Source organism: Salvia splendens, chromosome 10 (assembly GCF_004379255.2).
Source record: "Salvia splendens isolate huo1 chromosome 10, SspV2, whole genome shotgun sequence".
NCBI lineage: Eukaryota > Viridiplantae > Streptophyta > Magnoliopsida > Lamiales > Lamiaceae > Salvia > Salvia splendens.
The window spans coordinates 21,819,716-21,845,718 of record NC_056041.1 but is presented as its reverse complement, the minus strand read 5'-3'; the positions used below and the strand labels follow the sequence as shown (position 1 = coordinate 21,845,718).

Here is a 26,003-nt window from a genome sequence, read left to right as displayed (position 1 = left end):
TTTGAAAATTTCTAATCGTGGAAGCTCACTTGCGCTGATATGTCTAACAAAATGATGCCACGAAAAACTTAACGATGAAGTTCATGACGTAGGTTGAACTAGATATTATACACGAGCGCAAGTAGCGGCGCAGGAGGGGGCAGTCTCCCCCTCTGAGGCTGGTTTCCCTTTGCCGTTACCGGAAATCCACCCTCAGCGTCTTGGAGAGAAAATCAGCTAAGAGAAATGGATAAACGAGTCTAGAAATGGTTATTGTAGAGAAGAAGAAATGGGAATTAAAAGATGCGTTGTGTTTCGACAGATACACCATTTCCTTCTATACCAATGAAATACTAATACTATATGAAAACACTTTAAAATAAGAAAACAAAATATTTCAATTTTAACTATCATAATACATCTCCTAGTACACTAATATTTATTACTCCATATACTAGTAAAACTTATACTCCATTCGTCCAAATTAAAAAGGGTCACATTTTACCATTTTGAGGTGTTCACAAAAAATAGTCAATTTCTAAAAATGGAAACTTCTCTCTTACTTTATTCATCTTTTCTCATTTTTCATACTTTTTCTCCCTATTTTTTTTATGTTACCTAATTTTTTTCTCTTTTATTTTACTAATTTTTTTATATAAATGAGACTATTTTTATGGATGGAGTAAATAGGGTACTCTTTTCAAGGTGAAAAGTGCATAAAAAGTTAGTAAATTTTGAATTTGATAAAGTTAAAAAATGAATACTTAGTATTTTGACGTATTTAATCAAATGAAATACCCGCTAAGTTCGAAGCGAACTGCACGTCAGCGTACGGAATCAAACTGCACCCAAAGTCGGGCTTCCACTTTTTTATTCCCTATTCTTTTGAGAAGAAACACGAAAGTAGGGCATAAAATCTAGGGAAGAATTGAAGATGACTGAAGCCATGAACGTCGACGGAGACGGAGACGGCGGCGATGAGACCTTCCGTAGCTGCCTGAGCAGCTTGCTGGACACCGGCTCCGTTGAGAGCCACAGGTACTATCTGTCTCGCAAAACGCTACTCGAAATGCTTAGGGATCGTGGATTCGCGGTCCCCAATTGTGAGATTGAGCTTCCGCTTGAAGAATTCCGCACTAAGCATGGCGATATTCTCGATGTCGATGGATTCAGAATTTCTTCTCTTCACAAGGATGATCCTTCTATCAAGGTACCTCAATTCCCTTTCTTTCTGTTTCCTCTTCTTCTTTTCAGTAGGAAATCGATTGAGAATTATTTAGTAGCTTCAGTTGTGTGTGTGTATGCAATTCTTAGATAATGCATTATCATTATTATTATTGTTTTACTGCGCTTAACAGTTTATAGGCAAACATTGCCCTCTGCTCCACTTCGAATTGCAAAGTTAGTATACCTTTTTCTCAATTTGAAAATCTAAATTAATAAATTCATTCTTGAAGCTGTAACAGATTAGTTTGTTTCCCCGTGAATTGTGATAATTTTTTAGAAGATGAAGTTTATAATGAGCCGGTCAATTTGAGTCCTGGTGATAGATTTGTGAATACTAATTCCAGCAAATTGGCAACTGGTTATACAAAACCAAATATTTCTGCATCCCTACGGTGTTTCTCCTACTCTCGTTTAGGATCTGCTTTCACAGAAACTAAGAGTTCATAACTTTGGATACACTTAGTAAAAGCTCATGAAACACATATCTCTGTGTGTTCTTAAGGTCAAGTTTCACATAGTAATGCTTCTTAGGAAGTTTAAGCTATTGAAGTTGTTAACTTGTTATTTCCGAGTAAGCCAGAATCACTATTAGCTTATGGAACCAGTGCTCCCTCGTTTCTGCTACCAACTTAATACAGAGATTTATAGATTGGGATGAAATATTGAGGTGAAAAAGCATATACCTGAGCTCTAATATGCCATTTTGATCTAGTGATTTTATGTTTCTTTTCATTTCTACACATAAAGATTTAATCTGGTAAAGCCAGCCTGATCTTGATTTTTAAACGGGAATAGTCTCACTTGTTGAGTTAGCTGAAGTGTATGCTGTAGTTCTTAAGGTGATTTCTGAAATGGGAAATTCGTGGAAGTTTGCTAATGACTGTTTCACTAGTAATTTGAGTTGTAGTATTTGAATCTTCTTTGAGGTTAAGTTTCTTCATTGCAGGTCCTAGTACTATTCTGTGAACCAGGCATTATTAAAGTCAATGTCGTGCGTGGCATTACAACAAAGATTCAAGAAGGTCTGGATAGGCTTATATTAGTAGTGCAGGGTAAAATGACTAGCCAGGCCTTAAAAGCTGTCGAACTCTTCAAGTTCAAAGTTGAAATTTTCCAGGTCAATTTCTAATCTTTGCTTTTAGCCCCCTTTCTACTTTTGTTATTTATCTCGAACTGGTTGAAATCTCAGTTATTGATTGGCCTCAAATTCAATATCATGCTGTGAAATCAAGTTGACATTATATGATATTTCAGTTTTAAAATCTGAGATTGACTGTGGATTCTCAAAATATGAATGTGTCAGATCACTGACTTGCTTGTCAATATAACAAAGCACGAACTGAAGCCAAAACATCAAGTGCTCACAGATGCAGAGAAGGAAAAACTGCTGAACCAGTACAGCATTGAAGAAAAGCAGGTAAGCTATCGTTAATTTGGTAAAGCACGCATATGATCTAAAGTTGTTTCTCATCTCGTTCGACTTCTTCCAGCTGCCACGGATGCTGCAGAAAGATGCAATAGCTCGTTATTACGGGCTCGAGAAAGGGCAGGTTGTTAAGGTCACATACAGTGGTGAACTGACGCAGCTACACATAACATACCGTTGTGTTTGGTGAAGTCGCTTTCAATGCGTGTTTTAGTATTGTAGGGCCTCTTTTGCTGCCATGTATTTTAGGACTTAACTAGATACTTATGGCCCTTTGACTGCTTACAACTTTGGAGCTTTCTACCATGTTTTCACTTTGCTATGTATGTTTCTCAGAGGAAAAAAAAAATGATTCTAGGTTTTGGAATTCTTGATTTATAGCATTTGCATTCAACTGTAAAAGACAGCTAAAAACGCCAGACACATTGTATGCAAACAAAAGGTTCTGCTTTCATTAAAACAAATTAATTCGAAATCCACCAAAGTTGGAGGTTAATTCACATTCAAGCTAAAACTTATTCAAATCTAAAACAAAGCAAAATCACAACGAAAGCGTTCAGTTTTCGCCAAAGAAAGCAGTGTAAAGATCAGCCCCTCCGAGCCAACGCAACTGCTATTCCTACAAGACTAGCCGCAGTTGCAGCTATGCCAATTCCAATAACACCATCTGTAGTATGAGATAACTAAGGTAAGGATCAAGCAAGTTAAGTCACAGTCGATAAGCATTTAACGGCTCAAACTTTGGGAATTACCTTTAGTGACTCGTTCTTCGACATTCTTCCTTAAAGACAGAGCTTGCCTCCAGTCGGGTGCAATCTAGTAAGCGACAATGGCAACTCTTTAAGAACAGAGGGTTGGTGAACTTGTAATATTCATAAAAAATCGGGGTTATTGGGAAAAGAAGAGCATTGGAAATGAAAAATCGGGGGCAACCAACCTCCAAGCATTGGTCGAGAAAATGCCTGCTCCTTGGATAATCCCCGCTCCGGTAGTGAGCAACAGCAAGTAGATAAAGTTTCTCCCTCTTTTGCAATGGACTACTGGTGTTGGTTAGTGAAACTGCCAGTAAAATTCATGCACACATAAGCAGATATTCGACTGCATCCGTTGCACATTACATGAAATTTCTTTATGTAGATGACGAACATCTAAGTGCTATTGTTGAGATCATAATGGCATTACTAGCACAAGCTAGTATAAATCTGTGATGACATTCAATGAATAGACAACTCAATTGCACATGTAATAATCCAATAGCGAAAATGACAATGACAGCCGGCTAGAGCAATATACAAAATCATATTAAGACGACACTCACAAATGTAATCCTAGCTATTATGGTTAGCTATACAGTTGAACAAGTTCAATTAAGCCGAATTCAGCAAAAAACTTGAATTCGAACTCACCTTCAAGCATGGCTATCCCTCGCTGCACATCTTCAGGTTGTCTGGAATGAACAAGAGCCCATGACAATCGCACAATACAGTCATTAACTCGATCTTGATTTCCCTCCCTTTCAGCGTCTGCAACTTCTCTCTCACAGCCCTGCAATATTACAGAACAGTGGATATTACGACCCAGGATAGTTCATAGAAACGATGTAAACGAAGAATATAACTGAGAACCTGTTCGCCATACTAACAATACAATATCAAGAAACATGAATCAAAGAGGCTATTAAAAATTTTGAATCCAACAAATATATATCACCCACATTTTACAACACCAACCAATGAGAACTAATAAGATTTCTTCAACAAACACTCATAATCGTCTAGGCAGTCATCGAATTTTGCCTCAAAACCACAACAAACGGCGAGTTCAACAATCTTAGAGAAACCACAACAAGAAAACCAGAGCATCATCAACAAAAACTACAACCACCACAAATTTCTCAAAGAAACCAAATCTCATTATGCACAATTATTGAAACTAAACCCTTCCAAACTGCTCCAAAAAGTGAAAACAAATTTTAGACTTCCACAAATCACAACCAACCTCATATCAATTCTGAAGCTAAAAAGACATATTCAATCTAAACCATCTAAAGGGCCCACAAAAAATTCAAAGGATCACACACACACTATTACATAAGAGCAAAATTAATCATAAACAATTAACAATCACAAACACAAACATGCAATTAAAAAAAGATGGAATCTTTAGAGGAAAAATTGAACACACATGTCAGAAATATGGAGAAAAGTAGTTTCTTGGTAATTATTCGAATAAAACATGTACAAATCGTAGAAAAGAGGGAGAGAAAATGCGTACGAGGACAACATCAGGAGTGGACCAAGGGATGTTGTCACCGCCACCGAAAAAATTAGTGACAGAGTCGAAGAATTGATTCATCTTGCCTTCAATTTCTGAGTGCTAAAACCTGGAAAAAAAGAAATCAAGAAACACTCGTAGATCTTCGCAGCAGTTATTTCTCTAGGAAATACTTATTCACTCATTCTTAATACAGAAGCCTTGGATTGCTTAGTCATTAAAAAAAGAAAAATACTACTAAGTGTTAAAACGATTTTTTTATTATTAAAGTAAAATAAATTAAAGACAGATATGCCTTCAGCGAGAGATGCCCACCGGTTCCGGTTCCGAACCGGAACCGTCGCAATTTCCTCAAACCGGAACCGTCGCAATTCGAACCGCGGTCCGGTTCAGGTTCAAGAATTTTTGAACCGGAACCGTCACCGAACCGCCGGTTTGGGACGGTTCGGAACCGCCGGTTAACCAGCGGTTTCACAGTTCGGGCACGGAAACCAATGCGTCAGTCGGGGCAGCTTTTTCATGAGTTGAAATCGGCCGGTTCTGACGGTTTTTGGACCGGAAACCGGCGGTTAACCGACAAACCGGTGGCTTTTGGTGGTGGTGCGTAACCCGAGGTGACATATCGCAGCTTTTGGCAGCTGGTTTGTTGACCGAACCGACGGTTTTATCGTTGGTTCCGGCGGTTTTCCACCAAAACCGCCGGTTTTCTGAAAATTCAATTTTTTTTTTTCGGATTTTGAATACAAATTCATCCATTTCCCCTCATTTTTATCTATAAATACCCCATCTATCCTCATTTACATTCACCCCACTCTTATATTAATAAGAGTTTTTTTCTTCAATCTCCCAATTCTCTCTCTTTGTCTCCAATTTCTCATTTGTGCTATGGTGCTTCCATTTGAATTATTCAAGTGCTACTCTCATTTTTTTTTATTTACGTTCCGACGACACTTGTAAATTATATTACATTGTTGTATGTTGTATTCTTGTATATGTATTATAAATTGTAATGTATCGTTGTCCGTTACAACTCAAATTCAATAAAATTGATATCATTTTCACCTTATTCGTCTTATTTCAATTTAAATTATCAATTGTCTTGTTCCAATTTATTGTATAAGTCTAAATTTCAAAATTTTAAAAAATTTAAATAAATCGAACCGCGAAACCGTCGGTTCGAGAACCGAAACCGTGTAAACTGCCGGAAAACTGGTGGTTCCTAACCGGAACCGGAACCGTGAAATAGCCTCACGGTCCGGTTTCGGTTCCAAATTCTACCAAACTGGAACCGGCAGTTCCGAACCGGAACCGCCGGTTTTCGAATCATGGGCAACACTACCTTTAGTGCATTCTATTTGAAATTCATACTATTAGTACTGATAAATTTTGGTTTTCTACAATGTATTAAATTGACAGTAAGGAGTAAATATTTAATGCATTTTCTTTTGATAATGATAAATTATACAATATGAGTCAATTTTGCAATATGGTTTTTTTTCATATAGAAATAAACTTATATTTTGTTTGGTAATTTTTTATTAATTCTATAATTTTAACAAATGTCAATTATTTTCACTTTTACTTAGTTGCTCTTTCTCTCTCATACTTTATTATGAAGTATTTGATAATCGTTCATTAAAAAAAAATAGTATGCCAAAAATTAATTTTATAATAATACTTACAAGTTACACTTTAAAAATATACTCCACATTTTATTATGGAGAATATTTTTATCATTTATTGTTATTTCTAAATCAAATTTATTGTGGTACTCGTAAATTGTGTTACACCTATAGTTATAATCATATGTACAATAAAATCATTACTCATATTTGTAACGATATTGACGATTTTTTTTGTATTCTATATATCACTTGTCACGACCGCCCTTACTGAAGATAGTAAAGACGGGGAACTCATGACTATGGGAAAACGATAAAGACCAACATTAGATATGAAAACTCTATTAACTTCAAGAGAAAGTATTTTAGTCTACAAAATGGTTAAGCAGCGAATAAAAGTCTCAAAGTACTTAATGACATAAAATGTATAGAGTAATGCGGAAGACCATTAGAAAATAGTTTCAAATAAGGCAGCGGAAAAACAAGTATCAAGGGAGAGTCATAGGATGACGCCCATGTATGAAGACACGACGCATCCGGGAATTTCCTAAAGCTCGACTCAACATCCGCCGCAACATCCCACTCAACCTGCACATAGCGAAAACATATGCAGGGCTGAGTACTTGGTATACTTAGTGGACACATGCCAAAATAGTTGATAATAGTTATGTCATCCATACCACAGTGAACTCGAGTTTTACATTTAAATAGGAAATATCACCGAGTATCACAAAAACAGTTTCATAGGCTGGCCAGACAAACAATCTCCCCCACTTTCTCAACAATCCAACAATCACATCATCTTTCCACAGTGCGACGAAAGTGTGGCCACACTATTCGCCCACGAGACCGACCGACTAGCAAGGACGGCTCCCGATCCCACCAGTGTACACAGCCTGATAGGGTTTGCGGCCCTACTCAGACCCGAATTCGTTTCACACATAGCCATATAGCCTAACGGAGCAAGCTCAAACGAACTAGGCATCAAGCGACAATCTCAACATCAAAACAATCATGGCATGACATAACACTTTAAACCACCCTTATAACTCCAACATCATAATTTTGAAACGTAAAAGAGTTTAGTAAAAGAAAGCCCACCTCGCTTGCTTATACACACAATTCACAACTTTTATGCAACCCTTGCTCTTTTTACCCACGTACGCACGACAATCCTTGTCAACACCATAACACAATCGGTTTTTCCATCAATACATTTATCATGCATGTCCTACCGTTCCTTTCATCGTTTTCTTAGATTGCCCAACCCAAACGTTCATCAACATAAACGAAACGAACACTCAAGCATACATCAACGTGCAACACATAATCACATCATAGGATTCGTTCCTTATTCACACATGTATCATGTAATTCATTCAAAACTTGCCAACAAAGCTTATTTCAACAAAACCAGAATCTGGCAGAATAGCGCAGTCTTTTTGTAAAAATCATTAAATTTCCATCCGACCTCATATGACCCTAAAATTTGGTCACCACACAGTAGACACATAAAGGTTTACTCAGTTAAAATTTCACACCAAAATCATGTCTTTTGATTGGTCAAAACAGAAACGAAACTCACTGGACGAAACACACAATTCTGGCAGGACTGCGCAGTTCAATTGAAAAATTCATTAAAAATTCTTCCTTCATCAAAAGAAGCTGAAATTTGGACACAACATAGAAGACATCCCAAACTTTATCCAGTTAAAATTTCGTGCCAAAAAGAGATCGTTTGGTTGGTCAAAAACTCGTCGGAACCTACTGTCCGAACACCACAGAATTCATGCACAACATTCACAAACCCTAGTTCGTCTATCATACATTCTCACGTACATATCCATGCTTCCAACACATATTCATGCTTCAAAAACAAGATTACAATCATGCCTTCGTAATCACACATCACATTCACCAACGATTCAACCACATACTTACACGCACACAAACATACACGCACACACATAAACATTCTTGTTCAACCATCCTTCCCAACCAATTAACTCTTAGATTCATGATTCTCCACTCAACTATATGCATGAGGGGTTCAAAAATTATGAATTCAATGGGAAGAATGAGAAGGATTAATCAAAGTATACCTTTCTCTTGAAAAACAATCGGTAGGAATGACGAATGATGCGATTCTTCGATGAATCTTGAATTTCCAATTCCAAAATGAAGCAAGAATAAAGAATTGGTGAAGGATTTGTTGAGAGGGAGAAGAGAGGGAGGGATGCGTGTGGGAGAGGAGAGGGAGAGAGAGGGCGTGTGAAAATGAGGGCTAGGTTTAGCGTTTTTGAAATTTATAGTCTAGGTTTAATCCCACACTAAAATAAAACAATTAAAATTGTGGAAGAATAAAATAGAGGTCAATGAATAAATCCCACAATTAAAAAGAAAATAGACGTGTAGTATGTGGGGAAGGGTTTTTGAAATTTTGCTTTTTAATTAGCAAAGGAATAGATTTGATATTTACTTGGAGAGAAATATACTCACAATTTAGGTAAAAAGGATATTGAGTATCCTATAATTAAGGTAACAAGACAAATTCAAAAATCCCAAGGAGGGGGGGGGGGCGTGTACTAGAGAGTAATTAAGGAAAAAAATATTTAAATCCTCAATTAAATAGGAATAGGATTTAAATTGGTAATTTCTTGTAGGAAAGGACTCCCACAAAATAGGTAACAAATAAATTAATCCCACAAGGAAGTTGAAAGGCATATGAGCGAAAATTGTGAGGTCTCTAAGAATGAAAGAGTCAAATCCTAATTAAAATAGGATTTGGAGAGATTTAACTGGATTTTAAAATCAAGGAAGGAAACAAACAAAGTACCAATTAAATCTACAAAATAATTTCTTCCTCCTAAATAATAGGGGATTTTTGAAAATTCCAAGGAATGGGACAAGGGTCGAAAATCATGTAGAATTAATTAGGGTTATTTTGGTTCGGATTTAATTCGGATAAATATCCCAAAACAATTAATTAAATCCAAGAAAGAAAATATTATTTCCAATAAATAAGGGGGCCGAAATTTCCAACAAAAATGGCTAGAACAAATATGCATGATCCCCTTTAATTTAATCCACGCATTGGAAAAATAATTCACTCTTATTCCACATATCTCACAACAACTTAATTCACATAATTAACTCAATCACATAGAAGCAAATAAATTTCATAAAAGAAATTCTCATTCAACATTCACATTAATGAAAACAAAAGTCAAAAATTTTCGGGGTGCTACATCACTATAGTTGACTATATAATATTTTCCACTAATTATAAAACAATATATATTATGGGGAGTGATCAATTGCTAACTCACTCTCTAGTTGCTAACTACAACTAATTTAAGACCATAGGATTTTAGAAATCTAGTGGTCTAAAATTTACCACGTGTAATTTTTGTTTTTATTAATTAAAAAAAAGATAAAAAAAACTAACAAAATTAGGGTTTTGGATGAAAATGTCAATATAGTGTTTTAAAAATATCAACACAATACTTTGAGAATGTCAACACATTGCTTTAAGAATGACATTCTACATGTATTATATTGACATATTTTATATATTATGTTGACATTTGTTGCTATATGAAAAAATTGAAAAATTTTGAAATTTTTTTCAAATTTTGACATCGGAACATTTGCAAGTGAGATCTCGTTAGAATCCTAATGAAATTATCTTTAATTATATATATGTGTCTGCGAAAAAATAATTTAAATCGGAAAAATTATATGTGTTTTAAAGTTGTGATATTTTTCAAAAGTTAGTTAGAATTAATGTGTTGTAAATTGATCTTAATACCATTATTGACGTTTTTGTTGATCGTATTGGCATTTCGGGGCTGATGATCTAGGCTCTTGATTTGAATATCTAAGGGCTATTATTTAATTGTAGTTAGCAATTAAGTATTGAGTTAGTAATATAAAACTCTCATATATATTATTGTGATAACTTAAAAATTTTATACATAAATACGTAAATGGATGTGTATTAGATAATAGCGAGTTAATTATAATAAATAGAGTGAACTACAAAAATGGTCCCTGGACTATGAGTTTATCTCGCTCATAGTCCCTGGACTTTAAAAATATCGTCAGACTTCCCCGGACTAAGAGTTTATCTCGAAATTGGTCATTTTGCCATTTTTTGATACAAAAATACCCTTTTGAGGGTTTGAGCAATTTGGACTTTTTACACTTTTAACATTTTAAATCTGATATTATTTCAGTGATGTATTAAATTTGATATTATTTTAAAATTATCATTCTTCTTCCCTTTTGTCATCTTTCACTTTGTTTCTTTATTTCAATATTATATTTAATTTTTTAAAATTAAATTTTAATTTAGATTTTTAAATATAAATAAATTTTTATTAATTAAAATTATTAATTCATGGACACTATAAATATTGATTAAAACTATAATTTTTGTTATTTAATATAATATTCAGTTGAATCGAAGAAGTACGGAAAAATAATATTAATCATGATGGAAAAATAAGAGTTATTCTACTTAGCTTCGTTCGATTGTTATAATTGCTTTTGATTATATATTATGAAGTTGACTAAAATTTTGATACTACTAAAAATTTTATATAGGAGTATTTTGTTTAAATTTTCTAGTTAATTTTGATTGTTTAAAAAAAATGAAAAATATATTAGTCTTACATTAGATGCATATTTATTTCACATATGATCTATTTATGATTAAAAATATTAAATATTGATTAAAACTAAGTTGACGTCGGCATACCTTATTGACTAAATATTAGACGCTATCAAATATTGATTAAAACTATTAATGTTTGTTATTTAATAATAATAAAAATTTATTGATATTTAAAAATCTAAATTTAAAATTTAATTTTATAAAATTAAATCTAATATTGAAATAAAGAAACAAAGTGAAGGATGACAAAAGGGAAGAAGACTGATAATTTGAAATAATATCAGATTTAATACATCACTGAAATAATATCAGATTTAAAATGTTAGAAGTGTAAAAATACCAAATCGCCCAAATCCTCAAAAGAGTATTTTCGTATAAAAAATGGCAAAAGGACCAATTTCGAGATAAACCCTTAATACAAAGATGTCTGACAATATTTTTAAAGTCCAGAGACTATGGATAAGATATACTCATAGTCCATAGATCATTTTCGTAGTTCACTCTAATAAATAAATTTAAGAAAAATATGCGTTGTGTATTCTCCTATCATTACTCATTATTATAGCTACCGACCTATATTGAAAATGCTTTGTGTATTCTTCCAATATTGAAAATACATTATTTGCCTTCTGGACATGCATTTTAGGTTCTGCTAAGACTTTAAATTAGAGGCAATGTAAAAATCGTCAACTGAGATGTGGTTATTGAGGGTCAAAATGTTGGTTATGATATTGTACAGTTAACGTTCTCTATTTTATGAGATTTTTTTTTACTATTTACGATACTATACTCCTTTTATCCCAACTAAGTTGAATCAAAACTTTTGGACACGAAAATTAAGAAATTGTATTGAAAAATCGGAAAAAAGAATAAAGTAGGAAAAATAAAGAGAGAATAAAGTAGATTAAGAAATTGTATTGAAAAATCACATTTAGAGCGTCCGCAACAAGGGCGAATGTATCAATAGCCTAATACACGAACATTTCAAAAATACCTCATGTCACGTCATAAGGACATCCACTTCACAATAGCGGACAAGCACTAGGACATCCCGACGGACAAGCAAAATAATAAAAATAAAAAATTCACAAATACAGTACGCAATTACGGAATTAAAATTTCGACACGAATACGAGCGGAGTGCAATAATAATTTTATTAAATAAAAAAAATTAAAATAGTACAATGCAACAAAAAAACAACAATTTAAACAAAGTATATGTTAGTATGCATTGAATACAGTTAGCCAATAGCCGAACGAGGGTCAAGGGGGGCGACGCCCCCTTGTCTGGGGTCCGGGGGTAGACCTGCCCAAGGTTTACCGAACCGGCGGTTAAAACCGAAACTGTGAGAATTTATCCGAACCGAAACCCTCGATTTTTGAACCGTGGTTCGGTTCAGGTTAAAAAATTTTGGAACCGAAACCGTGTCGGAACCGCCGGTTCCGAGCGGTTCCAAACCGGAACTGTGAAAAACCGCCGAAAAACCGTGAAACCAAGCGGAACCACAAAAAACCGGCGGTTCAGAACCGTGAAAAATCACCGGTTCGGAACCGTAACCGTGAAACACCCTCGCGGTTCGGTTCCGAACCGTAACCGCCGGTTCCGGAACCGTGGGCACCTCTATCCTGTGGGGAGGACTGCCCCCGGCCCGACGCTATGATATGTTTATGTTTTAGGCCTTCATTTTCGACCATCATTGTGCATGATAATACATGTGTTAGCCGATCGCTCGTCCGTGGTGCAAATGAAATGAAATGTAATGAGTAGGGGTGAGAAATTATACCGAAATACCGTAATACCGGACTTACCGTACCGAAAAAATACCGAAAATATCGATTTTTCGGTATACCGCAGTTTCCGGTACGGTATGATACCGTACCGCAGTGTTTCGGTACGGTAACGGTATCAATTTTTCTATACCGCGGTATACCGAATCCTCGGTATACCGGTATACCGATAGATTATTATATATATATTAATATTAAATGTGTTTGTAATATATATATTACATTTATATATATTATATTAAAAAAATTAATACATCAATTAATACAATAAAATTAAACATTCAAATGATAATTTATTCAAACAAATTCAAAATTAACCTTAATTATTTTTTTATCAACTCATCCTATTAAATATAATAAACACAATAGCACATAACACCGAAAGAAGATTGGAAATACGATATCGGGAATATGTTTCAACAGAGCACATTTGAAAGAATTTGTATTAACTCACACCATTTAGTATATGATTCTTTGTGTAATGTCATATTCCAAATATACAAAGTAATTAAAATTTTTGTTTTATTCTTCGTCCCACTTCATAAAATGTCAATTAAAAATATGTGCAGCTGAAAATGAATCAAATCGTTTAATTAGTGTTTAATTCATTGTATGCTATATTATTTTATATACTACTTAAATTGAAGGATGAATAAATAGGATACTGATCAGTCATTCTTAATTCTTAAAGAGAAATAAATGTCCAATTTAAATTACTAACTAGTGTCACTCCCGTGTGATGCACGGGTCATTTTAATTTCTTCATATTTATTTCATTATGCGAAATAAAAGTTGTGAAATGATAAACAAAAGAATATTCGACATCCTCTTACTTTGGATTATACTTTTTCAATCACATTAACCCCACATAGCCACAAGAGTGCGTTTAAATGCCACCTTTTCTTAAAAATGTCAATACGATCACATTAAAATTTCAACACATATTTGTGTTGACATTTTAATAAATTGTCTTGACATTTAAATATCAGACTTAAAATTAAAAAGCATTTTAAATCTGTGAAAATATGAATTAACCGTTGAGTTATAACTGCAGGAGCAAGTTTACGTTGCAATAATTAGGTGTTTTGATATATGGATGTTACACTTCATACATTTCTTTTGGTTTGGTTGTTTGTGTATTGTGATTATGCTCGACTATTAATAAAGGTTATCAAATGCAGGGTCATCTTCAACGATTTTTTGTGGAATTTTGAGAAATGAAGACAACGTGGTTGCAAGAAATGAAGATAATGTTGTTGATCATGACTTCCTAAATTGTTTTAGATTTGAATGTTGAAGTTTTATTAATTTGAATGCTATGAACAAGATTTGATTGTGATGAAGTTTTATTATTTTGGACTTTTCTAAATAGTTGAACACTTGAATTGTTATTTTAAATATTTTGTACACAATAGGTTTTTTTTCGGTATACCGTTACCGTTACCATACCGTTATTACGGTATACCGTAACAACGGTATGGTAACGGTATCAAAAAATATCATACCGAATTTTCGGTATATCGGAATTCCGGTATACCGAAAATTCGGTACGGTATCGGTATTGAATTTTGTCATACCGTACTTTCCGGTACGGTATGCGGTATGGCACGGTCGGTACGGTATACCGTACCGACCCACCCCTAGTAATGAGCCATATATAGAGAGTTGAAATAAAAAAATCAAAAAATTCTCTTGTCCGACAGAACGTCCGTCGACACACCACAATAGCGGACGAGAGAACGGACATCCCGACGGACGACCTCTCGTCCGTCTGGGACGTCCGTCGCCCGCACCAATAGCGGACGTCACCGATGGACGAGCCACTCGCCGGTCGGACGTCGGTCGGGACGTCCGCTATTGTGGATGCTCTTACACACCAATTTTATAAACTACTGAAAAATAATCAAAATCCACTTGCAAATCTTTAACATAGTATAATTAGTACTTCCTCCGTCTCAAGGAAGATAACTCCTTTCTTAGGCGGCACGAGATTTTATGCAACTTTATGTTGTGTGTTAAGTAGAGAGAATAAAGTAAGAAATAGAGAATAAAGTAGAGATAAATGTGCTTTCATTTTTGATAATGGATCATCTTAATTGGGACAAACCAAAAAGGAAAGTGAATCATCTTTAATGGGACGGAAGGAATAGAAAACATCATGAAATAATAAATAGAAATCCAAAGCATACATTATATTTGTGACTTCAAAAGATAAATACTATATAACAGTGGTGCCAAAGGAAATGTTTCCACATATCTAACATGAACTTTTTCAAAATGTAAAAAAAGGAAAATTTCGATTTAAAGAGAGAAGATTCATAGGGAGGAGACTCTGTAATAGAAACTTCACAACTTGATAGCCTTCTTGGCAGTGTATGTATTCCTCGAGCAATAAAGCCTCAGTGTTTCCGGCATTGTTCGGTAAACGCGCCACCACATTCTGTGGGTGGCATTGCTCGCGTACTGATGAAATTCCGGCAAGTCCCAGTTGCAGTCGTGCTCCTCTTCCGCACACTTCCACGGCTTCAGGCCGGTGTAGTGCACGACATCCGCGCCCTTGTCAAGCAGATGCACGTGGTCCTGTGGATCGACGAACACCTTCATGAAGTTCAGCTCGTGTGGCAGGCGGTGCCACCACACGAACATCTCGTTCAGGAAGCCCTGGTCACCCCCGTTGTACGACTCCACCACCCTCATCTTCTCCGTGAGGGTGTCGAACGTGCACTGGGACGGCTCTACCACCATCAGCCCCGAGTTGAAGCGGTGCTTCTGGTAGTTGCTGACGGCCGAGAGCTGCGGGTACGCGAAGAGCCTGTCGATGTTGTTGATCACGATGAGATCCGCATCGATGAACATCAGCTTGTCGTACAGCTTCAGCTGCCATATCCGGAGCTTGCTGTAGTTCCACTCGTTGTACGCGTCTTGCCTTGAATATGGGCTCCGTATGCGCTCAATCCGCTGCGTTCTCCACCCTGCTGCTCGGAGTGCCTCCAACGATTCAGCGGAGATGTTGTCGTCGGCAAGAAGAATGAGATCTTTCGTCGTATTAGTCTGTATGAGGCTCTGAGCCAAGACGACTGCGCCACACACGTAACTTTCCGAGGAGTGGAGGATCGTAACGTAAGCCTCTCTTGGCCGAGGGAGACCGTCGTTGAATGTTAGCCTTCCCTGCCGTTCGCCATTGAAATCGCCTGCAGTTCAATACATCAAACACTATTTGCACATTTCCCCTAAATAAAACCTTTGCTCAATTTCACAGTCACAGATACACTCACACACTCGAACCGGCGGCTTGGCCTGTGCTCGTTCCGTTACCGATCAAAAGTGTGGAACATATGATTTTCCATTAGTAGAAAACCATCCTTCATAAACATGATATGAGATGCTGAGCTCAAGGACAAAAAACTTACCAAAATGGGAAACCGGAGGGACGAGTTGGCACGGCCCGACCGGCATGAGCACCAGTTTTCTTATTCTTGTCATGTCAGGTTTGTAAATCCAAGTGCTGCCTTTGTTCCACAAAAGGTCGTCACATCTGAAAATCTCCCACATCGGATCCAACGATTCGACAAATACGGCCAGCAATGGCCCGTTGCCCTTTCTCCGACTCCGTACCAGTAAGTTGGCCACCACCAAGTTCACTTGCAGCCTCCAAACATCCTTTAACCCATCAAGCTCATTCCCAGTCCGATGTGGAACCCTGGCGACGACCACATCCAGCTCCTGATAAACTTCAAATCTCGGCATCGGGATGTCAGGGCATGTCGAGTTCTCATCCATAGTTTCCGGAGACACATCAGACCAGCGGAGCTCTTCCCGTGCACGGTTGAAATCCACTTCCACCATCTTCGCCTTCGTTTCAACTCCATCCAGCGCCGCATCCACGTCCACCAGCCCTATATTGATCATTTCATCCTTGAACTCCCTCGTAACAACCTCGAACCACTCGGGGTTTCTCTTTCGTTTAAGGTAAGGGGTGGTAGTATTCTTTGCACGTCGGGGAGCCTCCTCGCCCCTAATCAGATTCACATCTCGAGCCACCACTCCCATCTCGACTCTTTTCTTGATGATGTCTTGTGACACAACCTCGAGAAAGTCTGTGCTTCTCATGCTCTCAAGATCGTCGGTGTTCACACTGTCAAACTCATCTTGAAGCTGCTTGGTGTAGTTGATGGTGAAGTATAGATTGTTAGTTATGAGAATGGCAACGGAGAGAACGATGAGACAAAGAGTGAGTAACTCAAACCTTGAAGACATTGTTAACCTTCAACATCTCTTCGTCTCCGCCTATATATCCGCAGGTACAAGGTTAACACAACAAGCGAAACTACAGATCAAAGCACATTAATCATATTGATTCTTTCTAATTTCTACAAAACCAAATCGTGCAACAACGTTGCGAACTTCCCTTTTGTTTCCTTGTTCCTGCAAAAAGCAATTCTCACATTCCAAATAGTCATGATATCCGAGAGAATCACGCGTCACAAAAGACGTACCTCTAGAAAGATTTCCTAAAATTGTAACATTGAGACAAAATCTGCACTAATTTATAAGCATTCCATTCTTGACATATCTTAGTAGTTATGAGTTAGGATGCACACTCACAAAATCAGATATATTCCCAATCAAGGAAAAAAAATTCAATTCTGTAACTCTTGTTACTATTTGCTACTGAAATAAGTAAAATGAGGTAATAGATATAGAGTAAAAGAGATAATACTAACCAAGATACCGTGCAGGCGCCACATGATTGTTTCTGAAGCAGAATTGTAGCAGACGATCGATCTCCAACCATGAAAAAATCAGTATTGCCAGTACACTCGAAAACTCGAAACAAAATTTCTTAGATTAAGGAGTTAAGTGGTTTACATACAGTCCAAAATGTAAATCCGGAGATGTGACACAACACCGTATATATAGGAAGAATGAGCAAGAATTGAAAGCTGAAACTTCGAAAAAAGCAGTGACAAGAAATAGTAATTCATATTGCATTGGCTCAAGAGATTAAATAGTAAATGTATATCACAATTAACATCAATAGATAAAATCCAGAAATTCATTCCTTATCCTTTAATAAGTTGTTGACCATATTTACCAGAGGAAGTGTGCCCTTTCCCATGATCTCTAACCTAGAAGTATTCGAGGCGTGGTAAAAAAGGGAGAGTCCAAATGAGACGAGCTCGGGGAGAAAGAGACGGGATGACAAGAATCCATGCCAGTAACGAGGCTCCAAGTTGAAAAATGCGTCAAAAAACCTCCTCGTGGAATTTAAATCGAGCTTCAGCAGAATATCCATACCAAAACAGAAGAACTCCCGTTGTCGCCTCCTTTCGATAGGCCACAAGTCTTTCCAAACTTCCGCTGATAAGTCATTGCCACGAACGCCCCTATCAGAGCCTAGGTACTGGACAATAGCATTAGCAACAATCGGGGCTGCAGCCAGAGTCCGTGCAACCATATAGCCTGTTGAGGGATGCACCATTCCTGCTGTACCACCGATTCCAACGACTCTTTGAGGCAGCACGGGCAAAGGCCCCCCCATAGGAATCACACAATGCTCGTCCTCTTCAATGCTCTTCACTTTTATACCTAAGTGGTTCAGTCGAGCAACCATTCGTTCCTGAATATCCCTCATGGGTAAACCAGGACGAGCTACAAGCGAAGTTTCTTCTAGAAATATTCTCTGTGAAGAGAACGGCATCGCATAGAGGAAAGTCGGGATCTTTCCATTCCTCTCCTTGAGCTCTTTATTGTTGTTGAGATGCGCGTCTCTCCAGTCCATGAAAACCATCTTATCCACATCAAAGGGATGCTCCTCGACCTCTGCTAGAATCCCATAAGCCACCTGGTAGCCAGGGTTGTACGGCTTGTCATACTGAACAAGGCAACGCGAGAAGCCAGTCGCGTCAAGAACCACAGCAGCCTGAATGGTGACACCGTCGTTGCATATCAGCAACGACTTGGACTCCTCGTGGATCACCTTCACAACCTTGGCCTGATGAAACTTAACACCATTAGTGATGCACTTCTGCATCATCTTCGACTTCAGCTGTTTCCGGTTAACCCTCCCATACGGCCGATGGAGATCCTTGGTCGTTTTATCATCAATGTACACAACAGCCCCAGACCACGTCGTGTCCAGGCAATCCAACAAATCCATGGCCTCAAACTCATCCACCCACACACCATAGTTATTCGGCCATATCAGCTTCGGAGAAGGATCAATCGAGCATACCGAAAGCCCGGCCTCAGACACCTGCTGAGCTAGAGCAAGCCCTGCAGGCCCCCCACCCACAACAGCAAGATCAACCACAACCCCCTTCGAAGGGTTGAACAAGGGAAGCTCAAAATCAAGACTTTCCTTTTTGGTTTCAGGCACAAGCTCAAGTAGGGCGCTAGAACTAGCCCTCACACACAAACCCTTCCCAAATTTCTTAAATTGAGACTTTGATTCGAAGCTACGACCCTTGAATGAGCCAAAGGTGCTAACTTTGTCAGCAACCCCATGAATTGGGTGGAGGAACTGAATCTTATTATGGGTCTTGAGCAAAGTATCCATAAATCTAGCAAGACAAGAACTTTCTAGAATATTTCACTGATTTATTGAAATTACACAAGCAGGGGCTCAGGAATTCCCCAATTCTGAACTCAAAATCTTGAATTGAGAGAAGAAAATGAAGTATGAACAGCAAACTTGTTCATTTCGACAAAAAACTGCAAGATTTGTTTGTAAATTGGAGAAAAACAAAATTGTGATTCACTTACTCGTAACGCAGAGATGAGTGAAACAGAAGAAAAACAGGTTTTTTTGGGGTGAGAAGATTTTTGGAGCTGAAATCTTGAGAGCGTGTGGTTGGACTCTCCTCAACGACACACAAATATGGTTTGTGGGCATACTGCTATGCAATATCCACATCCCTCCTATTTTAAATTTTATTTTCCTGTTATCTTTGGCGCAACGTCTCAGATTTAATAGTTAGTTTATTCTCGTATGAGGATTTTTTTTATCATCTTGTGCCTATTGACTTTTCCATAGATAATTAACAGCCTTAATATATTAGTGTGAGAATTTTTTTTAATTAATAATAATTTGTTGATTTAATTATCAATTAAATAATGATGAATAGTTAAAAGATAAATTACCAAGTTTCATAACTTCACAATCATCGCGTACATTTGTTTTTATGATGAAATCAACAATGATTGGCAACGGGATTTCACAATTATCCTACCGTCTTTTAGAGGTAAACTATTCGACATATTTTTATGTGACATTGCCGTTTTGTTCATATAAATAAATCTAGTCACCACATCATTGTGGGTTTCATCAAATAAATGAGGTACATAAGATAATTGTAAAATTTTAAAATTTGATAATTTACTATTAAGTTTTGAAAAGTATAAGACAAATTATAAATTAACTGTTCTACATGATTTATTTGATAATTTGCCCTAATTTAAAGTATCAAACTCTTATCATTAGTACTGGTAGTACCTTTTTTTTTTATCATGAAATGGAGAAATGATGGGGTTGGATTGGATCTCTAAACTTCATAAACGCTGCATTCCACTTTAGTATTGATACTAGCATTTTTTTTAATTGAGATTTTATGAATGTAGTGCAACATTAGTCGTGCAAAAATCTAATGTTAGTTGTCTTGTTTCCAATTTGTGTTTCAGTCATTTTAGAGTTGAATTTCCTGAAAAGTTTTGATTTTGAAAGCAGATGAATGAAATAAACTTGTGATAATCTCAATTTCATCATTGTCGATCCAAAACTGTAAAGTAAAGGGCGGCCCCATTTCCATTTCCAACCCCTTCCCTGAACATTGATCGGATAAAATAATCCATCCCACAAAAAATTCCTGATCAATTCCACCCCTCCTTCTCTCCAATAACTCAAATTCATCACAAAGCTTAAACCTTTGCAAAAACCCCATCTCAAAAAATCCCCAAATGCTCCGACTTCGCACCCTCCGCCGCTCTCTGCAGCCCCTCCGCCGCTTCTGCTCCGTCCCCAACCCGCCCCCCGCCGCCAGCAGAGACGCCGAATTCCGCCGCTACATCGGCTACGGCGTCCTCTTCCTCGGCTGCGGCGCCGTCACCTACTACTCCTTCCCCTTCCCGGAGACCGCCAAGCACAAGAAGGCCGAGCTCTTCCGCTACGCCCCGCTCCCCGCCGACCTCCACACCGTCTCCAACTGGAGCGGGACCCACGAGGTCCAGACCCGCACCTTCCTGCAGCCGGAGAGCGCCGCCGAGCTGGAGTCCGTGGTGAAGGAGTTCAATGAGAAGAAGCAGAAGATCCGGCCCGTCGGGTCGGGACTCAGCCCGAATGGGATCGGGCTGACCCGCAACGGGATGGTGAATTTGGCTCTGATGGATCGGGTTTTGGAGGTGGATGAGAAGAATAAGAGGGTTAGAGTGGAGGCTGGGATTAGGGTTCAGCAGCTTGTTGATGGGATTAAAGATTTTGGCCTTACTTTGCAGAACTTTGCTTCAATTAGGGAGCAGCAGATTGGTGGCATTGTCCAAGTTAGCCCCCTCTCTCTCTCTCTCTCTTCTTGATTTTGGATTATTGAGGTTTATTCACCTTGCTTGTTCTTTCTTTCTTGTTGTTTGGGCTTGATTTTGTGGGAATTCTTGGTGTGGTTGTGTCAATGCTGTAGTTTGAGTAGTTGGTTATGTGTGAGCTTATGGTGCCTTTGGATTCTGTGTTGGCGGGTTTTAGGTTGGGGCGCATGGCACTGGTGCGAGGCTACCTCCGATAGACGAGCAGGTTATCAGCATGAAGCTAGTTACTCCGACTAAGGGCACCATTGAGGTGTCCAAGGAGAAAGATTCCGAGCTCTTTTACTTGGCCCGCTGTGGTCTTGGCGGGCTTGGCGTCGTCTCAGAAGTTACACTGCAATGTGTCGAGAGACAGGAGCTCGTGGAGCACACATATGTGTCCACCATGAATGAGATCAAGAAAAATCACAAGTAATTTGCACTTTCTGATTCTTGTGATCTAATAACTTTGTTAGGGATTATTGCATCTGGTGAAACAGTTTTTATAATCAAGACAACGTGGGAGTTGATCGTGTGCTTGTGCGGTCTTGGATCACAATCTTTCTTGAAATATAATAGTTCATTCAACTTCTTTTTCTTTTGCAGGAAACTTCTCTCTGATAACAAGCATGTCAAATACCTATACATTCCTTATACGGACAAGGTCGTGGTTGTGACGTGTAATCCTCTTTCGAAGTGGAAAGGTATGCCGAAGCATAAACCTAAGTACACTGCTGAAGAAGCTATACAGCCTATAAGAGACCTTTATCAAGAATCACTCATAAAGTACAGGTAAATTGAGTACCTTTCGTATATTACATGGCTTTAGCCTTTTGGTGTACTCTCCCGTTGTTACATTGTTGCTAATAGTAGAAATCTGTATATTGTACATTTACATGGCTCTAGCTATTCTCCCCTTTGAATTACTTCAACTTTTACAGGAAAACAGCTGTTGCATCGGACGAAAAGGAGCCAAATGTGGATGAGCTTTCATTTACAGAACTGCGAGATAAGCTCCTTGCTTTGGATCCTCTTAATAAAGAGCACATCATGAAGACCAATCAAGCAGAGGCCGAGTTCTGGACTAAGTCGGAGGGGTATAGAGTGGGTTGGAGCGATGAAATTCTGGGCTTCGATTGCGGTGGGCAACAATGGGTCTCAGAAACATGTTTTCCCGCTGGAACCCTATCCAAACCTAGCATGAAAGATTTGGAATATATAGAAAGATTACTGCAGATGATCGAACAAGAAGATATACCTGCCCCAGCACCCATCGAACAGAGATGGACGGGATGCAGCAGGAGCCGTATGAGTCCAGCTTATAGCTCATCACCAGACGACATATTCTCATGGGTAACATTTAACATTCTCATATGCTAAATGTGACATTTATGCTATGTTTTACTTTGTTAACACTTTATTTTCACAGGTTGGTATAATTATGTATCTTCCTACTACGGATGCTCGTGAGAGGAAGCAAATCACCGATGAATTCTTCCACTACAGACGTTTGACTCAAGCAAAATTATGGGATGATTATTCAGCTTATGAACACTGGGCTAAGATAGAGGTACATATCATTTTTTCTAAATCTTGATTAGTGAAACATTATAAATTTGTTTGCCATGAGAATCGCGAATGGATTTTTTTCTCGAGGTTAATATTCCCTGCCAAAACTTGAAGAGAAGCTTATTCGTTACTATCATCGATCTCTGAATTGTAATAGGGACCTGATTGATATCATAACAAGTTTATTTAACTGTGTTATAGGTCCCAAAGGACAAAGACGAGCTTGCTGCGCTGCAGGCAAGGCTGAGGAAGAGATTTCCGGTTGATGCATACAACCAGGCAAGAAAAGAGCTCGACCCCAACCACATCTTTTCGAACTACATGCTTGAAAAACTGTTCCCTGTCACTGAGACTGTATGATAAAGATAAAAGTCCCCGTCTTGTCCCTGGTAATGTTTCCTTCTCGCTCAATAGCTATGGCGATCTCTAGAATTGATTTAAGATGCACATATCCACCATTGAATTGATTTCTCATCCAATCTCAAAATGCTTCTAGTTGACATTCATCGCATCTTTCTTGAACCATGAGTGCTCATATGGATAAAAAATACGAAGCGTGACTTGATCATTCCCATCTTCTCTTCGTTGTTGTTTTCATTATCGTGATTTGTGAATCAATTTTTGTAGTTCAAAAACTGTTGCAGACTCGAATGGTGGTCCCCAGTATATTAATAAAGCATGTGTGCTTACGCGTGATCGTTCCCTGTCATATATTATTATTATCACTTGCAGTTTGCATGGTGCGGTTTGTTTCTCGTGTTTAGCTTCGGTGGAAAAAATATTAACACAAACCTTAGTATATACTATATCAATAAAGCACTGGTGCATACATACATAGGAAGCTACAAAAACGAACTAGATTTAGTAGACGATTATGGTAGTACTAGTTTAGCATATGATGGATGCCCTTGCTCCGCGATGATGGACGCTTCGTCTTCTTCTTCCCTACTAGGAGGAGGAGATTTCTCAGATGGATAGCCTGAAAATGCAGCTAGTTAGTTTGTTATATGTGAAATACTTATCAATAAGAGAGAGAGAGAGAGAGAGACCTGGAGGAGGTTGGTTATCTTGATATTGCATCTTGCATTTGGATGATTAGTTTTGAAGGTTTTTTCAATGGAAACTCATGAAAAACATTATATAGGCCTCACTCACCACTTTATATATAGATAAACATTTGTGTGAATGGAATGAATTTGCAAAGAAGATATTCAAAAGGCTTGTCGAATTTTGCTTGAGTTGTATTTACTTTACTTTATTACAAAGTTTTTGCCTTTCTTATCTCACTTTGTACTAACTCCACAAGGATTTTCACACTCTATCTATATTTCTATTTCAGTATATATGTAAAAAAGCTAAACCATCTCTAAATACAATTTCCCCCTACCCATATCTATTTAATACTAGTAAATAGTAATTGAGCATTTTCTATCTCATTTCTTACTTTTGGAAAAAATACGTTTTGATATTTTCTTGTATCTAATGTGTTTTGATTTATTTATTTTTCTCCTATTACTGTTTTTTTTTTAATTTTATAATTTTGCGTTTGATCTTTTCATTTTTGTATTCGTGAAATCTTTTAAACAATTGATTAATACTGTGATTAAAAAAGGTTTAACGTATGAGTACCTATTACTTTTGGAAAAGTATAATTTTTTCTCACTATATCAACTTATGTATACAAAAATTAAGCATAATCAACCCACTTACATAACATTTATAAATGTGAGTCTATAAATGAAAATAGACTGATTTTGTAGAATATACTCATATTAGCAATAAATTATGATTGTTAGGTGACAGATTCAGAATATTTTATTCAATTTATCTTATATGATTCTAGTACTTTTCTTATTTTGTTATGTAATTTGATTTTAATTTTATTTTTTTAACTTAGTAGTACTAATATCTTTTTGTTCGATTCCTTATGTAGGTAGTACTGTTAAAGAAGGGAATAAAAAGAAAGTTGGAGTTCCGTTCACATATGAAAACACAATACTACTTTTTTATTAATAGCATCCGCAATGGCGGACTTCCGCGGGGATGTCAGACCGGCTTGCGCGACGTCCGCCATTGTGCAATTGTTCAACGGATACGGACGTCCGATACGGACACCGCATGTCCGCGCCTATTTGCTGACGTCCGTCGGGACGTCCGCCATTGCGTTGACTCCCACGGACGTCGGCGCGGAATTCCCGATTAGTGCATTAATTTTTTTTTATATTTATGTAATTTTTTTATGTAATTTTTTTAATTAAGTAAGTTTTTTTTAAATAAAGTGTTCTCATTTTCTTCATATTTGTGTCGAAATTTTACTTCCGTAAATTGCGTAATTCCGTAAATTGTTAAATTGGTGAATTTTTTTAATATGGGAAGTTCGTCGGGATGTCCATCACTGTGCAGTGGGATACCCGTATGACGTGGCATCCGCAGTGGGAAGTCCGTGGCAGGAGGTGTTTTGGGATGTCCCCCGGGACATCCGCACCACTGCGGATGCCCTAAGGCCACGGTATATATTCCCCACCGTCGGTATTAGTAACCATCAACGCGTATTCACTAAATCGATTCACTTTAGGAAGAGAATTTACGTAGTGATTTAAGGTATTGAGTGTTTATGTTATTAATAAATTAAATTAAATGAGCTAGTAGTATAGCATAACACAAAATCTGTAATTTGCACATCGTTGATCTCAGTAAGTTAGATTCGAAATGTTGAGGGTTTTTTTGTTAATCTTTGGAACTATAACTTTTGACGGTTTTATTTACGTTACGTATTGTTTTATTTTTCCTGCAAAATGATACTCCCTCCGTTTATTAATAGATGTCATATTTCGGTGATGATATGAAATTTTAAGAGATGTTGTTTAGCGTGATAAGTTGTAAGAGGGAA

General features: G+C 37.4%; 5 protein-coding genes across 7 annotated transcripts; 2 read left to right on the top strand and 3 right to left on the bottom strand.

Annotated features, from left to right (window-relative positions):
- Positions 1–802: 802 nt before the first annotated feature.
- LOC121751080 (DNA-directed RNA polymerase V subunit 5A-like) lies at positions 803–2,999 on the top strand. The gene is made up of 4 exons (XM_042145793.1): positions 803–1,189; positions 2,153–2,323; positions 2,510–2,623; positions 2,697–2,999. Exons 1-4 carry the CDS (start codon positions 914–916, stop codon positions 2,820–2,822), a joined length of 687 nt encoding a protein of 228 aa, XP_042001727.1. The 5' UTR covers positions 803–913; the 3' UTR covers positions 2,823–2,999.
- Positions 3,000–3,062: 63 nt separating this feature from the next.
- Positions 3,063–5,111, bottom strand: LOC121751081 (mitochondrial fission 1 protein A-like). The gene is made up of 5 exons (XM_042145794.1): positions 4,907–5,111; positions 4,039–4,177; positions 3,570–3,691; positions 3,385–3,448; positions 3,063–3,299 (listed from the first exon to the last, which is right to left on the bottom strand). Exons 1-5 carry the CDS (start codon positions 4,985–4,987, stop codon positions 3,220–3,222), a joined length of 486 nt encoding a protein of 161 aa, XP_042001728.1. The 5' UTR covers positions 4,988–5,111; the 3' UTR covers positions 3,063–3,219.
- A 10,027-nt stretch (positions 5,112–15,138) lies between these two features.
- Positions 15,139–17,821, bottom strand: LOC121750644 (putative UDP-glucuronate:xylan alpha-glucuronosyltransferase 5). The gene is made up of 3 exons (XM_042145219.1): positions 17,241–17,821; positions 16,405–17,149; positions 15,139–16,185 (listed from the first exon to the last, which is right to left on the bottom strand). Exons 1-3 carry the CDS (start codon positions 17,265–17,267, stop codon positions 15,341–15,343), a joined length of 1,617 nt encoding a protein of 538 aa, XP_042001153.1. The 5' UTR covers positions 17,268–17,821; the 3' UTR covers positions 15,139–15,340.
- Positions 17,822–17,958: 137 nt separating this feature from the next.
- LOC121750645 (lycopene beta cyclase, chloroplastic) lies at positions 17,959–19,916 on the bottom strand. The gene has a single exon (XM_042145220.1). The coding sequence runs from the start codon at positions 19,551–19,553 to the stop codon at positions 18,051–18,053; it is 1,503 nt and encodes a 500-aa protein (XP_042001154.1). The 5' UTR covers positions 19,554–19,916; the 3' UTR covers positions 17,959–18,050.
- A 729-nt stretch (positions 19,917–20,645) lies between these two features.
- Positions 20,646–25,348, top strand: LOC121753111 (L-galactono-1,4-lactone dehydrogenase, mitochondrial-like). Of its 3 annotated transcripts, none has more exons than XM_042148292.1 (7): positions 20,646–21,529; positions 21,726–21,976; positions 22,151–22,336; positions 22,486–22,897; positions 22,974–23,114; positions 23,315–23,502; positions 23,741–23,809. In XM_042148292.1, exons 1-6 carry the CDS (start codon positions 20,951–20,953, stop codon positions 23,471–23,473), a joined length of 1,728 nt encoding a protein of 575 aa, XP_042004226.1. In that variant the 5' UTR covers positions 20,646–20,950; the 3' UTR covers positions 23,474–23,502; positions 23,741–23,809. The 3 variants fall into 3 exon arrangements, with proteins under 3 accessions (XP_042004226.1, XP_042004225.1, XP_042004224.1); XM_042148290.1 differs by lacking the exon at positions 23,741–23,809 and adding an exon at positions 25,047–25,348 and having other exon boundaries at positions 20,648–21,529; XM_042148291.1 differs by lacking the exon at positions 23,741–23,809 and having other exon boundaries at positions 20,647–21,529; positions 23,315–23,681.
- Positions 25,349–26,003: the final 655 nt, after the last annotated feature.

Coding starts and splice junctions, on each gene's coding strand:
- LOC121751080 (XM_042145793.1), top strand. CDS start 914: ATGACTGAAGCCATGAACGTCGACGGAGACGGAGACGGCGGCGATGAG. Junction 1,190..2,152: donor AGGATGATCCTTCTATCAAG/GTACCTCAATTC, acceptor TCTTCATTGCAG/GTCCTAGTACTATTCTGTGA. Junction 2,624..2,696: donor ACAGCATTGAAGAAAAGCAG/GTAAGCTATCGT, acceptor GACTTCTTCCAG/CTGCCACGGATGCTGCAGAA.
- LOC121753111 (XM_042148290.1), top strand. CDS start 20,951: ATGCTCCGACTTCGCACCCTCCGCCGCTCTCTGCAGCCCCTCCGCCGC. Junction 21,977..22,150: donor GAGATCAAGAAAAATCACAA/GTAATTTGCACT, acceptor TTTCTTTTGCAG/GAAACTTCTCTCTGATAACA. Junction 22,337..22,485: donor GAATCACTCATAAAGTACAG/GTAAATTGAGTA, acceptor CAACTTTTACAG/GAAAACAGCTGTTGCATCGG.
- LOC121751081 (XM_042145794.1), bottom strand. CDS start 4,987: ATGAATCAATTCTTCGACTCTGTCACTAATTTTTTCGGTGGCGGTGAC. Junction 4,178..4,906: donor CCACTCCTGATGTTGTCCTC/GTACGCATTTTC, acceptor GTAATATTGCAG/GGCTGTGAGAGAGAAGTTGC. Junction 3,449..3,569: donor TTCTCGACCAATGCTTGGAG/GTTGGTTGCCCC, acceptor GTCGCTTACTAG/ATTGCACCCGACTGGAGGCA.
- LOC121750645 (XM_042145220.1), bottom strand. CDS start 19,553: ATGGATACTTTGCTCAAGACCCATAATAAGATTCAGTTCCTCCACCCA.
- LOC121750644 (XM_042145219.1), bottom strand. CDS start 17,267: ATGTTGAAGGTTAACAATGTCTTCAAG. Junction 17,150..17,240: donor AGGTTAACAATGTCTTCAAG/GTTTGAGTTACT, acceptor TACACCAAGCAG/CTTCAAGATGAGTTTGACAG. Junction 16,186..16,404: donor CCCTCCGGTTTCCCATTTTG/GTAAGTTTTTTG, acceptor ATTGAACTGCAG/GCGATTTCAATGGCGAACGG.